The sequence below is a fragment of the Hipposideros armiger genome, unplaced genomic scaffold (genome assembly GCF_001890085.2).
Source record: "Hipposideros armiger isolate ML-2016 unplaced genomic scaffold, ASM189008v1 scaffold_557, whole genome shotgun sequence".
Classification (NCBI taxonomy): domain Eukaryota; kingdom Metazoa; phylum Chordata; class Mammalia; order Chiroptera; family Hipposideridae; genus Hipposideros; species Hipposideros armiger.
The window spans coordinates 805,265-825,622 of record NW_017731907.1 but is presented as its reverse complement, the minus strand read 5'-3'; the positions used below and the strand labels follow the sequence as shown (position 1 = coordinate 825,622).

The 20,358-nt window shown below is 40.3% G+C and overlaps 1 protein-coding gene across 12 annotated transcripts in view; it reads right to left on the bottom strand.

The window, feature by feature from the left end:
* FGGY (FGGY carbohydrate kinase domain containing) overlaps positions 1 to 20,358 on the bottom strand; it is a 415,184-nt gene that overhangs the window by 229,479 nt on the left and 165,347 nt on the right. For all 12 annotated transcript variants that reach the window (XM_019623675.1, XM_019623668.1, XM_019623671.1 and 9 more), the window contains one exon: positions 19,613 to 19,728. In XM_019623675.1, the coding sequence (XP_019479220.1) occupies positions 19,613 to 19,728 (116 nt within the window). The remainder of the gene's footprint in view (positions 1 to 19,612; positions 19,729 to 20,358) is intronic.

The window sequence follows — 20,358 nt, the reverse complement described above, 5'->3', positions numbered from 1 at the left end:
GTGTGTGTGTGTGTGTGTGTGTGTGTGTGTGTGTGTACGTACCAGGCTCTGTCTTTTAAATAAATGGTCATTTTTTTCAGAGATTCTACCTTGCTCAAATATGAAAACATTTGTCCATGATTCATATAATTGAGCTTGAGGTTGGAGTTTGCTACTATGAAGACTACAGACTTCACTTTAGATTTGTGTCTGGCAAGGAGGTTATAACATCATCAGGCTGGTTTTCGAAATAATTCCAGGGTGACCTAAGTTATTAAAAGAGGACTCATCTGGTGATAAAAGGATCTTGGTAAACATGATCATCAATGTGACAGACACATTAATCTGGAGACATCTAACCCTTGGTCTGTACTCATATAAACTGAAGTTTCTGAATAGCTGAGTACTCAGGAGAGTACAGATCTTTTTCACCATCTGGTTATCAGAAAGTCCCTGTTCTTCCTATTCTAGCAAAGGTGGGCTAATGAAGGCATGAGAAAATAAGTCAAGTACATTGGCCAACAAGTAGTTAACATAGACCTGAACCAGTACTCACAGCATCAGGAAATAGTATTCTATAAATCAGATTTGTTCCCCATCAGTTTTTACAAGATACTCTTTGTGAAATACGTATATCCAAACACAAACCCATTCCCATGGGAACATGTGTTTCTGCATAAGCACAGAACTAAGATAAAGTGGAACAGTGCACCCCTTGGAAAGTCTTTATCTTCCCAAGTCAGAAATCTGCTCAGTTCAATCTCTTACTTAGCCTGTTGGTTTTGCAAACACAAAGTCAAAAAAGTTTCTTCAATGAACTGAACTGTCGATGTTTTTAGCATCATGAAAACAGGACCTGGAGGAATCTGTGCCTGGAGACTTCCAGGTTGATAGCTAAACAGATAATAGAATCCTGAAACGAAAATGGTACTTCACTGTCGAAAAACTCAATTTTGTTGGGATTCATGTGTCTTAGATACCTGTACGCCCTTCTTTGCCCCCACATGTCCATGGTTCTGATGAGAAGAGTAACGGTTGAAGAAAGAGGATGAGCGTTCAGGAAGAGAAGAAGAATTGTGCAGGAAAAACACACAAAACTATTTGGTGACAGCATCTAGATTTCAGCCCCATTTCTGCCTCAAACTAATTCAGGGATTGTTTAACCTTCCTGGGCTTCAGTTATCTTCCTTGTAAAATGAAGCAGATGTTGTCTGTTTTTCTTTCCAAATGCTAACATTCTAAAAGTATGAAAAGAAATTAAAGAACTTTATATTCTAAAGGGAAAAAAAATCAGCAAATTGGACCATGTCATTTCCTGGCTTAAAATATTCCAACAGTTCCTTGATGCCTAATGCAATGGTTTCTAAACATTTCGATTGTGCATACCACTAAAAAGAGTCTTTAGCATGGATTCCCAATATACAGAGGGTGCCAAAGAAAATGTATACACATTTTAAGAAAGGAAAACTGTATTAAAATTGTAATACTCAATATATACCGATAACAAAAGATGAATACAAGTCACATTTGACTTCTGCAATTACAAGAGGTGCTCAAAGTGGTTACCATCAGCGTCCAGACACTTCTGATTACAGCGAACTACTGCTTGAGCAACGTTGACCAAAGTGTCCACTTGTATACATTTTTTTGGCACCCCTGGTCTATATATTACTTATAAATTATATCTTTGTGCTATTGAATTTGTAAGTGCTATGTGGATATATGTGTATCATAAAACACATCTTAAAATATAAATTAAAAAGAATAAAATAAACAGAAATTCTAAATTTTCTTTCCATACCCAATAGACCATCTTGCTTGATATCACTTGGGCCATAAAATCCCATTTAGAGAACATAAACACACAGGATAAAGTTTAAGCAACTCATCATGGCATAGAAAAACCATCATAATTTGATCCCTGCCTATTTCTCCAGCTTCATCTTTTCCATTTCCCTGCCTAAAAATCAATGTTCCAGCAACTTCTTCCTTGCAAACACCATATTACTCAGCTCTGAACCTTTACTTACGCTGTTGCTACTTTATGATCAATACCCTTCTCTCAACTCTTCACCTGGAAAGCACCATCTCACCTATGATAGAGACTCTTACACACCCTTCCCTTTTTTTTTTTAAGAATGCAACTCTGATTTGTTTGAGGAGTGCAATGTGACCTGTGAAAAATTTATCTTTTCCAGCTTCCCTTATAGATAGTGGCATTCATGTAATACAATTCTGGCTAATGAGATGTAAACAGAAGTGCCTGGGTGAGGTGTCAGAGATGACACCCTCAGATGGAAGCAGACTCAGTTAACACACACACTTGGCCCTTCTCCTTGTTCTTCTTCTGCCATTAGAACATGATCCTGGAGTCAAGACACTAAGACCATAAGAGCAGGCCCTGTGGTAAGGGCAAGAGTATTATAAGCAGATACTTGGAAGAAGGGCCTTTAATTAGAGGGCAAGATCAAAAGGAGAATGGTGCCAGAAGGGGAGACAGCTGGGGGAGGGAGGGAGTTTGTGCCCTAAGAGCATTGGGAAAACTTGGGAAGGTTTATGTTGAGAAGTCACAGAGTTAGATTTTCATTATAAAAAGTTCGTTCTGGTTGCAGCGTGCAGAATGGATTGAAGAAATCAAGTTTCCATTCAGTGAGAAGCGTGAAAAGGCTGCTGAATAGTCCAGGTGGAAGATTATATGAACACAGACTTGGTAGCATTTAAGGCACACAGAATACATGGATTACAAAGGTATTTGGGCTGTAGAATTGACAGCACTTGGTAACTGAGTAGATGTGGGGGATCAAGAAGAGGGCGGTGTCAAAGGCTTGCAGAACTGGATAGGTGGTGCTACTATTCACAACGATTAACAAAACAACAGGTGAACAACTCTTCTCTCTGCTTGCAAGCAGAATGTTGAGAGCTGCTGGGGGGAAAAAAATCACACAACAGGGCAGATTCATAATTTCATGACAGCCCCCCGCAAGGTTCTCAATATCATTCAACATTCCTCCAAGTTTTCTCTGATCACCTCGCTACCCTATTCTCTATTTAAACCTTTTCTATTCTTTTCAAAACTTCTGATGCCCCTACTTCTCTATCACACTCTCAGATGACCATCTCATCTCCTAATTCACATAGAAAACAGAAGTAATCTGAGGGCAGCTCCCTCAGCTTCTCACTGCATCAGCATACACTCCTCCCCAGGTCTGCACCCACGCTCTTCTCGCTATTACAACAGAATGGCGATATCCCCACTCCTTTCTAGAAGCCACTCCCTCCTACCTGCTATGGAACTTACAGCACTGATTCTCCCTTCTCTCCCTGATACTGTCAACCTATCATTCACTGCTGGAACCTCCCCACCAGCCAGTAGACCTGCTCAAGCAAAACTCTCCCATCTTCATCCAACCCACAAGGCAACAGAAAACTCTGTCTACTTTCAACTATTCTTCCTCCTCTAGGCATTGCCCCGTTTTTCTTTCTTTCCCTCACAAACATATTCCTTAAGAGTTGTCTAAACTTGCTGGCTCTGTTTTCTCAGCTAGTATTCTCAGTCTAGCATCTGACTGTCTTGCCTTACCTCTTGACTACTCATCTGACAGGTGGCCTGAATCCACACTAGACAGCTGTGTGACTCTGGGTGACTAACTTCTTTATGCCACAATTTTCCTCTCTGGTAAAAAGGGGGAAAGGGATAAGGTTACTACACATCTCGCAAGATGGTTGCAATATGATCATCCATATTAAGCACCTAGCACAGTGTCCGGCATTTAGTAAATGCTTGGTAAATGTTAGTTGTAACCATTGTACTCATTAGTCACTCCTCAACACTTATCTTCTGCCCCACTATGAATAATAATATGGCTTTGACTAAGGTGCCCAAGTCACTTTATCAAATGGACAGTTTTTAGTCCTCATCTCCTTTCCTCTCTCAGCATCCCTAGAGATGGTTCCCTCCCATTCTCAACTCTCCTGGTGTTGCTATCCCCTGCCCCGTGCCCCCTGCCCATCACTCCTTAGCCTCCTTTGCAGGCACATCCTCCTCTATCTGGACTTTACGTACTGCAAATGCTTCCCCCACATTCATTATTCTTCTTCCTCTGGAATCTCTCACACATATCTACAGCTCCAAATATTATCTACATTGATGACTTCTGAATCTCTATTTCTCACCTTATCTCTCTTCTCAGCATAGACCCAACTGCTTACTCCATGTCTTCACTGGGATATTTCCAAGGCATGATCTCAACCCCCTTTTATTTGTTTAACTCACCTCTGAAGCATTTGTTTGTGTGTATTCTCTAACATTTATTCATTCATTTACCAAACATCTACTGAGTACCAACTACGTTCCGGACTTTTTTCTACATGCTATCTTGTTTGGAAAATATTTGAAGGAGCTTATAACTAGTAGGCAAAGATAAAATAAGGTAAGTGGGATGAAAGATTAAATAAAATCAAAGATGTGAACAAATAAATTCAGATGGGGCTAAACATATATACCAAGAGCTTAAAACTCCACTATAGATGAGTCTCAAATTTGCTTTAAATCTCCAAGCAGCCAAAGGTATGACGAATATCTTGCCAGTTACTCAATACGATGGCCATGAGAGCGCAAGAGAGAGAAAAGAAAAGTAATTATTGAGAAAAACTAGGAGAAGCTAAAAGTCATTTGAGTACTCAGATCGAATAAGATTTTTCCCTCGAGACCTGCATTATGAAGTCTCTGTGTGAGGTCATCCTAATTACCAGACACTACTCAGGTGTTACTTTCTCAGTGTGGCAGGTGAAAGGACTTAGGCCCTCACAGGTTAAGTAACTTGCTTGATACTAGTCACACAGCTACTAAATAGCAGGGCCGGGATTCTAACTCATATCTATATGGCTCCAAAACTCATTTGGTTTTCCATTACCCCAAAGTTCATTTTAAAAATAAATACCCCCACCCAGCTCTGAAAAACAGATCTCTACATGTAATGTCCACAACATGACAACATACTCGTATGACATCAGAAAACCTCTGTATCTTAGAGATCCCTGAGAAGCTTCTATACTCTGAATTTGAAGACAAAAGTCCTTGGTAGGAGAGAATGGGGGGAGGGAAGCAGAACATGAAGTATTAATAAACATCGTAAAATCATTACCTGGTCCCTTAAGTAGCCTCTGAAGTAAAGGCAGTGGGGAAAAAACTGCAGGAGGCTGTTCTCCCCCTCCTAATAGATTGTGCATTTCAACAGCTAAAAGGGTATGAAAATTTAACGGAATTTTTAATGTCTTTCTAGGTTTTACAATACCACAAAGAGATCATCTTCATTTTCTTCACCACGAGAACAGATGGGTGGCAGGGTGGTGAGGCCGTGACTCACCACCTTCCTCATGCCCACAGAGGCTGTCTGAGCAGCAGGCAAACTTCTGGGATCAATAGAGTTCATGGCAATACAATATCTGCCAACAAGCCTTGGAGAAGCCATTAGTCAACAAGTGACCTGCCAACCTGACCACAGCAGCCTTCTGATGTGGATTCTCAGAAAGGTTAGCCCGTGCTGGGAAACTGAAAAGGTTATAGGTATCTCATTGTCAAAACTCCACAGAGCTGGCATGAAGGGCATTGCAGAGGAGCTAGGAAGTCAGAGGAAGGGGCCGCTTTGGAGGCCAAGGTTGCCACCCACCGCAGCATGACCAAGAGAAGCTCAGCAGAAGAGGCAACAGCTATGACATGCCACATGCAACAGAGAAGGGCAACCACTGGAAATGGCTGCCTTCCACAAACACTGATTTAAATGACCTCTAAATGGATGACAATAATGGCATGAAGTCACATGTCCAACCAGACGTAGAAGCAAGTCTTAAGTTAAAAACTTTCGGGAAGAGGAAAAGAGAAAAAAATTCCAAACCAAATTGTGAATTGCAATGTGATTAAAACATATGCAGCTTTGCAAGGTGTCATTGTTTACTTCTTTTTCTCCCAGAATTTCAGAGGAGCTCCACGCTAGCCAGAGGAAACAAAGTCTTTAAACATGGAAAGTCTAGCTGGGGATACAAAAGCAGAGAGACAAAATATGTGCACCAGGTGCTACTGGAGTGTGTACTGTGCACCAATATTCCAGACAGGGACAGTGTTTCAGAGAAAAGAATTTCAAGCAAAAGCAACATCTAAGGTTAGGTTAGCAGGACTTATGCATAGTGAACCTGGGCTAATTCTTAACGACATCCTCTTTCACAATTATATGCTTACTGATCCAAATCAAGACATCTCACATCATTAACATGCAAGACACAGGTCAATAGTTTTCAGGAACCAAACTTTCGGAAAACTGGGCTAATGGATGACCATTTCTTATCTCTGAACAGCAATTCAATTTTATTCTCAGTGGCTCCAAGATCACATCTGAAATTTATTTTGCTAGTTGTGGATGCCCAGCTGGGCATGAATATATAAAATTGACTGAGATAGTCAAAATACTGCCTTAGGTGTTTTTCATTTACTCTCAACCACATTTGGTCTGAATGAAGCTAGTTCTCTGGGATAATGATTTCAACATCATCTCGCATCCTGTTCCTTTCAACTGTCTCAACTCTAGCCATACTGGCCTTCTTTCAACAGGCTCCTTCCTGCCACAGAGTCATTACGAATGCTGTCCCCTCTGCCTGAAACACTGTTCCCACCCCTGTTCACAGAGTTAATGCATATCAACCTAGTTTTATCATCACTTCCTCAAACATTTCCTAGTTTCCCTGACAAGGTCTTATCCCCTTATTATACAGTCTTGAAGCCCCCTTTACCCACTCTTTGTAGCATGTACCTCGGTGGCAATTTTGTGATTGATTGATTAATGCTCTCTCCACTAGACTGAAAACTCTAGGAAAACAGGAATCCTGTTGGCGTTGGTTCACCACTGTTCTCCAACAAGTAGTGCAATGCCTAGTATTAAGTTAACGAATGAGAGCAAAGAAGGGAAATAAGAGTTGAGTGTTTCCTCTCCCTTTTTATTCAGTTATTAATATGATCATGCCTTGCACACCATTAGCACAACCTTCTCAGTTTTCCTTCCTTTGAATGTAATTATCAAAAGTTCTTTTTGGTTGTACATAGGATTTGGCAATGGGGAGTCCAATGCTAGGTCCATCTGTCACTATAATATTTTATACAGTATTAAAACTTCTTGCATTGATTGGTTAATTTAGCTACTATTTACTAAAGTCTTACCAGAAGTCAGACACTTTATATACATCATCACTCCCTCATGAGGATCCTGGAAGGTAGGTATTCCTAGACCTTTTTAATAGATAAAGAACTCAAGTCTCAGAGAGGTTTAGCGACTTGCCTGAGGTTACACAGCCAATTTAGTCAATCTGAGATTTGGTCCCAGGTCTTTCTGATTCAAAAGCTCATGACTGCTGGTTTCCCCAAATGTAAACATGAAATAAAATCTATTTTTCAAATCTGATTGTAAAAATAGATGTGATAGTGCATGAAAAGAAATACTCTTCTAAAGTCATGAAGCATTGTAGGATTATCAGTCACTGAGTTTCCTAGTTAATTATTACCAATGTATCCTGCATTTTTTAATTGCCTATAGATATGTGCTTTTTTGTTCATGGGAAAAAGCTAAAGATTGCCAGTTATGGGAATGAGAAATTTAGGAAAATCTGTAATTCTGATCAAGGAAACCTGTCAAGGAGGTCAGACTAGAATGTGGTTATGATTTAGAAGCAGAAATCTGATTACTTTTATTATATCCTGCTTGGAAAAAAGCTATGAACCCAAGGGTGGAGTTCAGAAAAAGGCATTCCCCAATGTCAGAAGCTGATAATAATTACATGGGATTTATTCAAGGGATCGTGGCTTTAGCAGACATCACCTATCACCTAGAGGGGAATTCAAGTTCAGGGGAATAGACAGTTATTAAGGTAGTAAAAAGTAACATTTTCTGAAGACTTTGTGCTAGGAGCTTTACCTGCATTATTTCCTTTAATCCTCATGTTATACCTATTCATCCCCGTAACATACCAATGGAGGCTCAGAAAAATCAAGTACCTCATCCAATAATACATATGACAGATCTTGCAATGCTACAGATGACAGAGCCAGAACTGCACTTGAGCCTGCTTGACTCTGGTGACCAAACTCTTAACCATTAAAATAGGCAACAGCTAATGTATTATTTAATTATTTCGGTTTATCTAAATCAGTTGCTTATGAGCTTGATTAATATGTCCCTAGCTCCAACAACCCCTGGCTGCTTAGGCCAAGTCCAGTGCTGGCATTTGCGAGGTTGAAGACTGGTCAATGGGTTGCATGAATTCACTTGTGTAAGTCTTTCCCTTGGTGATACTGTTCTAGTGTTTAGTCCCTTTCAAAAAAAGAAAAATGGCCAAATGACCAAAATTTGTTGAAAACTGTCAAATAGGAAAGGTAGTAGAGAGTAGTGAAGTGCCATAGAACTGGGGGTCAGAAAACCTGGTTCCTGGTCTCAGCTATGGCACTAAAAGGCTGCAAGACCAAGGAAATTCACTCTACCTCCCTAAGTCTTGGTTCATCATCTACAAAATGAGGGCATTAAACAAAAGCTCTATAATCCCTTATAGCTCTGATATTCACTGAAGAGAGGTTAAAGATTGACCTCACCCTTTCGGGACTTCCAAATACCTTCCAGATGCCATAGTGAAAGGAGGAGCGGTTTCATGAAACCTTATATACAGCAAAACCTCTGAAAGTCACTGCCTTCCAACATGATGTGGTCATCACTGCTCACTTGCCCTTCTGGCTCTGCAGAGCTATTCCTGGAAGGGCCAGCAGCTAAAACAGTACTTCTGGAAACCTAAGGGTGGTGAGGAAGGGGGAGTACAGTCACCTCTTCCAGGCCCAACAGGCAGGTTACAGAGTGTGGAGCGAGTGAAGATTATCAACCTCCAGGTGCCAAGTACATTTTCATGATAACAGCTAACGTGTCTACAGGCTTCAGAAACCACTCTCTCCTATGATACCTGATACCTCATTTCAGCTTCACAACAAACCTTATGGAATGGATGCTGTATGTGATTAAAGGAAAGAAACAGGCTAGGGTCTCTTCTCTTCTCTTCTCTTCTCTCTCTCTCTCTCTCTCTCACATACACACACACACACACACACACACACACACACACACATATACAGGAGCTACAAAACTCCTAAAACTGCCCTCAACTTTATTTATAGCATTGGCAGAAGTAGCAATTAGAACTATCTCTTGAGAGCAATGAAGCCAATCTTGTTACGCTGTCTCATACCAGTGGCCCCATCTTCGAGGAAGATAGAAGCCTCATTAGAAGTTAAACTCAGTACCCTTCCGATCCTGCCCCAGGCCCTCAATGCTCCAGCCACAGCCAGCAATTCATAAATACTCCACACTCTTCTGGGCCTCCATGCCTTTCTTTGCCTGTGTTGTTTCTTTGGCCTCGGAGGTATTTCCCCCTCTTGGTAAATGACCACTCATAAACTTCCAGCACATCTCAAATACCATCTCAGGAGAAAACTTCTTTGAGACCAGCTGGAGTTGTTAGTGCTTTCCTGCTCTGCTTCCTCACAGTACTTTGGACATCTCTATACTTATTGAAAAACACTGAAATGACTGATTTATTCATTTATCCCCACCCTCTGTCCCATAGACGTGAGATTCAAAAAGGGGATGGACTGTGATGAATTCATTTTTGTATCTCTAGTCCTTAGCCCAGCACCTGGCACATAGGAGCCACTCACTGACATGAAGACCTCCAGGTCATTCCCCATAGGACAAAAGCTTGATTTTAAAAGTAGTATCAAGGTAGTACAATACTCAGAAGTTATGTACTTGCCTCGAGTACTGGAAAGACTCTGTTCTGTCACTTGGACAGGAATGAGAAGGGTGATACGAGGAGATGGGGTAAGATCAAAAGCTCAGGGTAAAGGGCAAAGGTGAAGCTTAGTCCAGAGCACTCACAGGGATGGCCTCCCTCAGGACATGAAAGAGTGGTGCGACAGGCCCCACAGAACCTAGAAAAATGTGCATTACCTGGGCCAAAGATTTCTCCAGACCTCCCAATACACATGACTAAAAACAGCACCTATAGCTTGAGATACCAATGTGCTGCAGCATTTTAACCAGCTCTAAATGAAAAACAAGTCTCATGTTCTAAGGAATAAATGCATGAATCCCTGTAAACATGTCCAGTTCTATTGGGCAAATTCAGAACATTGGGTATTAATAGCTTAAAGGGGATTTTACAATACCCACAACTATGGATCACATGGCTTGATGCTGACTCCCAACACTGGCCATGATGATTGCTGGTGAAAACCCCTCTGACATGTTTCCACAAGGAGATTTTCTCTTCTCTCACTAATGTGAACACTCCCACCTCCTGCTTCTATCCTCTTACTTATTCCATCCATGGGAAGAGGAATCACTTAGCTGATCCATGAGGCATAGGGAAAACACACACACACAAAAAAGCAACCCAACATCCATGGGGCCATGTTAAGCAGGACATGGAGCCACAGCCTCGAAATGGAGTCAGTGCAGGTTTGGCAGGTGTCCCTTTTCTCGAACCACTTGTACTCAGGCCAGTGGGCATTTTGAGTTCTTGAATTAAGCAGCTCCAACAGTGGATCCAGTGCTGAAGCAAGACGGGCCAGGTCTCTTGTCTCTTTGTCCCAGTTCCTTGGCTGCCAATGAGTGGACTAAGTCAGTGTCATGTAGGTCCCAAGGTCCAGCCAGGTTCAGAAAAGAAGTAGGATTTCCCCCTTGCTCTCTAATTCAGCTTAACCAAACCCAATACTGCACTTTGCTTCAGGTGGCTCTGTCAGCTGTTCTCAGACTTCAGAGCTGAACAGTGGTGCGTATTGGCACGTCTACGTCCTCAGCACATACTTTTCAATAGTTACCTACAGTTATAAGCCTACAGGAAAAAAAATATCTAAAATATACCTCCAGTTAACTGCGCAGTTTATTTTATTCTGTGGAAAAGGGATATTCTGAACCTTCCTAAGATAAGTTTGGGTTTGGTTTTGTTTTGTTTCTGTGAAAGGAGTTTATAACATCTCCTGTCACAGAAAAGCCTGTAAGAGATCCACTGCAGAAATAAGGCTGGCCTGTGGCTATCATTCGGGTTGGAGTGTGTCTTCCATGGGAGTCCCTTCTTCCGTGCCAAATATGTTATTGAGAAAAGGCCTGCAAACACTGACTTTATAAAATGAAATCATTGTCTGTCACCTAGAAGTACCATTCAATTCCAAACAATTTGTGGAGAGTCCATTAAGTATTAGGGAAAATTGAAACCAGAAAGGAACTTATTTATCAAATCCTTGATTCAAACCTATATTCACTCATTCAACAAATATTTCATCAGTATCTACTATGTGCCAGATAGCGGTGCCCACAGTGTCTGATGCCTAAACGCATTCTCATAGAGGGAGAGAAAACCAGTTAAAACACACAGCCGCCCTCCCCTCAAGAAACTGTCTTCCCTCACATATGCTTTATCTTCATTTCTGCCTTTTGCTTAACAGTTACTAACTCCTTCTACTTGAGCCTTAAGTTTCTTCCTTGTCTGGCTTCGCTGACCCAAATAATGAATGATCTATAAGCTAACACAGTGGACCCTTTTATAAAACAAAGCTCTTCCTGTAATGCAAATAATCACTCTATAATTCAGCCATGTTGTACACATGCGTTTTCATAAAGAGTCCTACCCCAATAAAACAGTGAGGCACATTTCCCAGGGAGTGAAAAACCAACTGGGGCATGCTGAAAGTGAGCCTGGATAATCGATTAGAGCAGGTGGGATGTTGCTTATCTTCCTAAGGGTCCTTTCTCCCTGCTGATCTCTTCCTTCCTGTTTGCTTTTGATAGATGCTTAGGATTAGATAGGTAGCCTGGGAATGATTCGCATGAAACTGAAGGTCAGAATTTATTGACACAGATCATGTTATTGGACTACGGATATATAATTCCCAACAAAGCCCTGGGTTTGTGTTTTCTTCATCAATTCTGAACATTAAATCAACTAGTATAGTTTCAATTGTAAAGAAATTTCTATTGTATTCTTTCGATTCAAAAACATTTTTTTCCCTTACTTTTATAATGTTCTCAAACCACACCATTCAAATGCCTCTTTGAAGGAAGGCATTAGGTAGTAATATTTTAGTTTGGGAAACTTGCATGTAGTTACTTAAAACAATGTGAATTTCTTCCCCTGTCCTTGAAATGCACCATATAAATATTGCATTTGATCCTTAACTTACACTTCATAAATAATTTATTTCAAAAATATCCCTCTATAAGACCATCATTTGCTGAGGTGTTCCGTTTTCGGGGAAAGCATTTATTTACTGCATGAGCCCAGGAAGGCTGGTAAAGGCTTGGCTAAAAGCTCCACATGGAGCGAATTATGGTAATTGTATTAATGCTCAAATCCACGACGCTCTGCTCAAATCTGCTAAAAGGTTTTGCACTATATTGCCCACATCTTGACGGGCAATGAGTCCACTGGAAATGTTTAACACTTCATAGGGAGGCTTCTGAGATTCATTTTCCATAGTTCCAAGAACTGCTAAAGAATGTCTGGAGGTGGCTTCCAGGGGAGTTTCTGAAAGTCACAACTTAGAGATAACATCCTCCTTAATGTCTTCCACTTTTGGTTCAGACTGAAACTCCAAGTTCAAGTCACCAGAAATGAAAACCAAAGAAAACATTACACAATTAATTGTGATGAATAAGTTTTAATTCATGTATGGCAATATTCTGGTTAATGATATGTCTCTTCAGGACATCCGTTAAAAATCCATTAACTTAACAGGTCAAGTCTAATACAGTTACTCTGGAAATTTTCTGCTAGATTAACATTATGGACTTTTAATTAGTATTTCCTACAGGTATTGCTGTATGAGCAGGGCTAATATGCTAATTAAACTAGAAAAGCTTCTGCAGAGCAAAAGAAACCATCAACAAAATTAAAAGACAACCAATGAATAGAAGAAAATATTTGTAAATCATATATCTGATTAGGGTTAATATCCTAAATATATAAGGAACTCACACAACTTAACCACATGAAGACCCAAACAACTTGATTTAAAAAATGGGCAGAGGATCTGAATAGGCATTTTCCCAAAGAAGACGTGCAGATGGCCAACAGGCACATGAAAAGATGCTCAACATCACTAATTATTAGGGAAATGCAAATCAAAACCACAATGAGATATCACTTCACATGTTAGAATGGCTATTATCAACAAGACAAGAACTGACCAGCGTTGGTGAGGATATGGAGAGAGGAGAACCCTCGTGCACTGTTGATGGGGAAGGAAAATTAGTGCAGCCACTATGGAAAACAGTATGGAGGTTCCCCCCCAAAATTAAAAATAGAACTACTGTAAGAGCCAGCAATCCCACTTCTGGGTATTTATCCAAAGAAAACTAAAACATTAATTCGAAAAGATATTTACCCTTACGTTCACTGCAGCATTATTTACAATAGCCAACATATGGAAACAACCTAAGTGTCTATCAATGGAAGAATGGATATAGATGTAGTATATATATACCTGAAATACTACTCAACCATAAAAAAGAATAAAATCTTGCCATTTGCAACAGCCCAGATGAACCTTGAGGGTACTATGTTAAGTGCAATAAATCAGACAAAGACAAATACTGTATGATCTCTTTTATATGTGGAATCTATTGGGTTGTCGGAAAAGTCATGATGCATGTTTGTGACAGATGGTACTAATTCATTTTTGGAAGTACTTGAGTCACTCACGTCTATGTTATTCTATGTCATTTTACAGCTGACAGGTCTAGCTTCATTCTAAAAAAAAAATTGAGCGATTTGGTTGAGTTTTGGAGATGTTACAAGTTGAAGATGGAATACCAAACTGTGCATTTTTGCCATATTTTACTGTTTTACTTCCATAAAGGGAAGAACACACATCAAGCTTATGAAAAGTTGCATAAAGTTTACGGTGACAATGCTCTACAAGAATGTCAGTGCCAATGATGGTTCACGAAATTCCATACTGGTGATTTTGATCTCAATGACGCTCCTCGGTCAGGGAGGACCACCAAGGTTGATGACGACCAAACAAAGGCATTGATCGAGTCAAACCCACATTACACGACACGAGAGATTGCAGAAACACTGAACATCCATCATTCAAGCATTCACGACTCCTTGAAGAAGCTGGGATACATAAGCAAGCTCGATAGTTGGGTTCTGCATGAGCTCAAAGAAGTTCATTTGATGGTGTGTATAAACATCTACAATATGCTCATTAAATGTGAGGAAAACAATTCTTTTTTGAAGAGATTGATAACTGGTGATGAGAAGTGGATTGTTTACAACAATGTGGTGCTCAAACGGTCTTGGTCCCAACATGATGATTTGTCTCAAATAACATCGAAAGCAGATATTCATTAGAGGAAGGTTATGCTCTCAGATTGGTGCAATTTTAAAGGTATCATGTTTTTCGAGCTCCTACCAAGAAACCAAATACCCAATTCGAATGTGTACTGTTGGAAGTTGGACAGTTTGAATAAGTCCATCATCCAGAAACGTCCAGAGCTTGTTAACTGTAAAAGAGTTGTGTTCCATCGCGACAACGCAGGACCACACACAAGTTTGATCACCCGTCAAAAATTATTGGAGCCTGGATGGGATGTGTTGCCACACCCACCATACTTGCCTGACCTTGTGCCGTCAGACTTCCACTTGTCTCACTCTCTTCAAAACTCTTGCGTGGTATAACGTTCAATTCAGATGAGGCTGTAAATCAGCACCTTGTTCAGTTTTTCGCAAATAAAAACAGGTCCTTCTATGAACGAGGAATTACAAAACTCACTGGAAGATGGCAAAAGGTTATTAAACTAAACGGGCACTATATCATTGATTGGTCTTTGTTCTTTATATAAATAAATGACCTTTGAAAAACAAAGACAAAATACATCATGATTTTTCCGACAACCCAATAAAAAAACAAAACAAACAAACAAAAATAAATAAAACTCATTGATACAGAGAACAGAGTGCTGGTTGCAGGGGGATGAGAGAGGTGGCGGGGGAAGAGGGTGGGAGGTACAGACTCGCAGTTGTGAAATGAATAGGTCCTGGGAATGTTGGGTGCAACTTGTTGACTACAGTCAACGGTATTGTGATGCATCTTTGAAGGTTGCTGCGAGAGTACATATGGGTTGTTCTAATCACAAGAAAAAAAAATATTTTTTTAACTTTTTATGACGATGCATGGAGACTAGATTTATTGTAGTGATCGTTTCACAGTGTACAAAAGTGTTGAATCATTACTCTGTACACCTGAAACTAATATAATGTTACATGCCAATTATAACTCAATAAAAAAATTTTTAATGAAAAAATATGAATAAACATGAATCTTGTGCAGGGGGAAGGAAAGCACCAAAAAGTCAAAATACAGTAAGTCCTCCCTTGTTGATAGGTTCTTGGAAACTGCAACTTTAAGTGCAACGGTGTATAATGAAACCAATTTTTCCATAGGCTAATTAATATAAAAAAAGAGTTAAGTTATTACGGCATTTTTCTGGTCACAAAAACATCACCAAACATCTAAATAAAGACCCAAAACACTTTGAATATCAAACACTGAAATAAATGTGAGCCACACATACATTTAAGAAAGATTAATAAAAACAAGTGAGATGATTATTTTCTAACCCGATTATTCCAGTTGAGAGTCTCAAGTGCCCTGAGCCTATCCGGGCAGCACAGGATTCAAGGCGGGAGCTCAACCACCCTGGACAGGGCACTTACACACATCCACACTCACTTGGACTGGGACAATTTAGATCCGCCTGTGTGCTTCCTTGGGAGGTGGGAGGAGACTGGAGTACCACGTAGACATGGGAGAATGTGAAAACTGCACACAGGCAGCGGCCCCAGTGTGCAGGGACCTGGTTGTTTTTATTTCTCATCAACATTATAATGAAACAGTGTTATTCAAGGACCTGCTATAACCAGAAAGTCAGAGTTGAAGTTGGACCCAAGTCACCAAAGATACTAATAAAATTAGAAAATATTATTATAGCTTTACAAGCAAAAAGCACCAACATCCCAGTACCAGCCAGCTCAGTCATTGATTTATCCATTTACTAATCAGAAAGTAATTTAGCTACTAAAATGTGCCATGCTTTATGCCAAGACCAAGAATACAAAGGTAAATAAATGAACAACTGGATGTCAAGGAGCACACAGGCTAGTGTGGAATCAAAACATGGAAGCAGGTAATCAATGTGTGCTCTAATGAGCTATGTTCAGTGTACCATAGGGACACTCAGGACAGAGCAACCAAAATGGGGGTGAGGGGTACAAATTTTAAAACTCACTTGAACAATTAAGTAATTGAAGTTGAAATTTGTGTTTCCGTAAATTATTAGCTGCTTCTAGGTCCTCCCACTGGGAAGGTTTCAATCCTCACATGATTTATTGGTTCTGCCTGTGGTTGGAGAAAGTTACTAGATTATCTCTCTGATTCTCATCTATAAACAAGGTAACACTATGTCCTTTTGCCACTGGTTGTGAGAATTACCTGCAGCAAGGTACATAAAAGCATATACAAATATGCTTGAAACATAGAAGGCGAAGGAGGATTGCTACTTATTTGTGAACTACCATACGCACACAATGAATATTATTTGGAAGTCGGTATAGCGATATGGTTAGAGCAGGACTTGGAATCACCCAAACACAAGTCTGACTGAATTCTGTTCCTACCACTTGCAAACGGTGCAACCATTTACTAGGCACATTTCCCCTTTCTGAACCTTGATTTCCAGCAGTCGGACAGGAGAAATAAAAATAACTCCATTGCATAGTTTTGAACATTTAAAAAGACAATGGTAATAATGCAACAGCAGCATGTCTGAGAAGCCATAAACCATTAGTTTTAATTGCTGCCATTCATTATGTCCTTCACGGGCATGACAATAGAGATACAGAAACATGATGAGGATTGTCAGAGTTCACACGGTTAGTGTTATTGCAATTACCCTAGCTCCTCATTCACTGTTTCAGACCCAATTTGCCTGCACCCCTTAACTACAGGACAAGAGCACCTCCCTTGACACTTACTCCTAATGGCTCCCAATCCAGGTAGGAAGCCCATCGGGAGCCTCCAAAGCACCACTTGGGGACTGAGGACTAGTGGCCCCGCCTTAGCACTAACGAACAGTGCACTAGCACCCTCGTCTGTGGCTGAAGTGTGTCCCCCAGAATTCATATGTTGAAGCCCTAACACGCAATGGGACCATGTTTGGAGACAGAGTCTATAAAGAGGTGATTAAGGTGAAATGAGGTAAAAAAAGTAAGGCCTTTATCTGATCAAATTTGTGTCCTTATAAGGAAAGATACCACAAAGCACACTAAAGGGCTCTCTTCCCCATTTATTTTGCCAGTAGACATTCATTTATCGACATCTCTGCCAACGTACTCAAGGATGAGGCAGACAGGCTCCCTGCCCTCCAGGGGCTTTCAGTTGAGCATGACTTTCCTGTTTGGCTGCCCATTTCCCCTGCTGGGCCTGAAGCACTGTCCAAACCTCAGCCTGGCTAGCAGGAGTCCTGGCATGCCTACCCTGGCCAGCTCCCTCATTTCCCAGATTCTATTCCCCAGTTACAGACTCCAAAAGGTCTGAACAGCCCGAACTTTAAAACCAACCACCATATGACATAAAGTATTAATACCCTGTGAAGTTATACCCACTCATCAACTGACATCCCTTATCACACGCCTATTTTTGTCCAGGTATGAACACGTGTTCCAGTCTAGTCCAGGTTGGCTTTGGGTGTTAAACATTGGACGCCACCTAATCCCACTGAAGGCCACCCGTACAGCCACCTCAATTCCCTCAGTCTCCTATATCCCAAGGATGCCGTCTGCTTTAGTAGAAAAGTTCTAATATTGACTCTACCACTTAATAGTGAACAAGGATCTGAATTTCAGTTTTCCCATCTATAAAGCAGGAACAGCTATACAAATAGGTCTGTGAGGGCGAAATAAGATAATGCAGAAAATCAATCATCTACTAAAAGACCTGGGAAGTAGATGATGACAAATGATTTGCTGCTTTGCTTCTTCCTCTCTTCCCCTGGTCCCAAGCTCCTCCCCCACTTCTCTACCAGCTCAGATCCTGAGATAGTTTCAACTAAGCCACAGAAATCCCAAAAGGGCTCTTTCTACAGACTACCCTGGCTCTGTTCTTTTCTCAAGATTTATCTATTAGGAGTTGAACAGACCACCGAAATCAAGGTATGTTGTCTAAAACACAGCAATATCAGTATAGATACCACGTGGATCTTCTATGTTTCTATCCCATACTCTTGAACTCTGACAGAGTTTGTGATGAGGATTCCACCAGAGAAAGGTAGAACTGAAATAACCTACTATGTGACCCAGTTATCTAGGGTGGCCCAAAGTTGTAGCAGACACTACTAGCTGTTCACTAATATTTAAAGCAAAAATCCCAAGTTTTAGCTAGTCATATGGATGGACGCATGGCTGCCCAGCCCAACGACTACATTTCCCAGCCACCTTTGCAGCCTAGTGGGGCCTTATGAACACTGCTGGTCAATGGGATGTGATTAGAAAGAACATGGCCCATTTCCGTGTTATGCTCCCTCCAAAAGAATGTGGATGGATTTCTCGGGTCTTTTTCATTTTTTCTCCTCACTGGCTGGGAACTAATGAGAACTGGAGTACCTAAGTTGGACCCAAAGTTGGAGGCCATGTTATGAGAATGGCAGAGCTGCCCTGATAGTCACTTATCTCTATCACATAAAAAAATAACCCTCTATCTTATTTAATCCACTATAGTTTTAAATTTTGTTGTTACAACTTCCTAGCCGAAACACTGTTTAACAATAACGAAGTATTTCTATTTAATCAGGTATAACTGCTTATCTGATGACAGCTTACTGGAATTGTAAGTAGTAACTACAGGAAATAAGTATCTCTGTGAAATGAACAGGCAAATCTTAAACTTTAAAATGTCAGCTGCTCTTATATGTACCTAGATGTACCTAGTACCTGAATTCTGTTCACCAGGTACACCCCTGCTAGTCGCCCACACCTTTACTACCTAGTCAGTGCCACATAAACCTGGAAATCTGAGACCCTATGGCCTTAGTCATAAACCACTGGCATTTGTTCCAGTTTCGGTCTTGTTCCTGATTTTCCTTATTTTGATCTCTTCAATTATTTTTTTTTTCTGTTCATGACCTTGCCTGATTCCTTGACTCTAACTCAAATAACATTTTCCTTGTCCTGACTAAAAATGATCCATACACACCCTCTTGATTATGCTATTCCTAATTGTTCTATACACATGTATTCTCAGTCTAGCCCAATGTCTAAGATTCCGTATATCAGTGCAGAGTTTCATAGCCTGTACCCCTACTCAGTCCCTATAAGACTCACCACGAGGCCTACTAGTCATGGCCTGCCTATCATAACTTACTCATTTCTCTTGTTAAAACAGGGCTGGGTTCCTGCATTTTAATTCATAGAAAAAAAGAGAAAAAAACCACCAGGATCCTTATATATGCATACACAGAATCGCTCTCCCAGATTTATTTTCTTTTTTTACCTATTTTGCTGTAATTATCTGCAACGAAGTCTTCCAATCCAATCATCTTCCAGAAACTGTCGTCCCATCCTTTCTCTGCTGAGTATGTCCATTTGCACACCAGGGAGCAGAGAGACCTACAAAAATGGGAGAGAGTAGAACCAATAATATAAGCTAGGCTTCCTTTATGTTTTGCCAAATGCCTACCCAGATATCTGCAGTAGTATTGAAAGAGGAGAATAAGCCATACTAGGTAATTATACATCCCTGTTTGGATGAAAAGTCCCCATTTATACCTGTTAATGATTGAGAGTACCTCTTTCACCTTCAAAGGAATCTCAGTCCTTTATCTAGCTCCTGATCAAGCAGTGTGTATAAATATTTGTACTTATGTCTATATATTTACATGACATTTGTGAGATAATTAGAAATTACATACAACACTAAGTTATTTAATGATACTGAACATGATTACTAAATTTTAGGTATGATAATATTGGTAATTGTGGTTATATTTCAAAAAAGACTTCTTATCATTTAGGTTACATGCTGAACTATTTATGTATAAAATAAATATAATATCTGGGATTAGTGAATGGCATTATGGATGGGGCAGGATTGGCCATGGGTTGGTGGTTGTGAGGTTGAGTGATGGGTAAATGGCATTCGTTATATTATTCTGTTTTGTACATGTTCAGAATTTTCTATAAAGAAGTTTTTTAAAAAGTGCCTGGTGTGTGTGTGTGTGTGTGTGTGTGTGTGTGTGT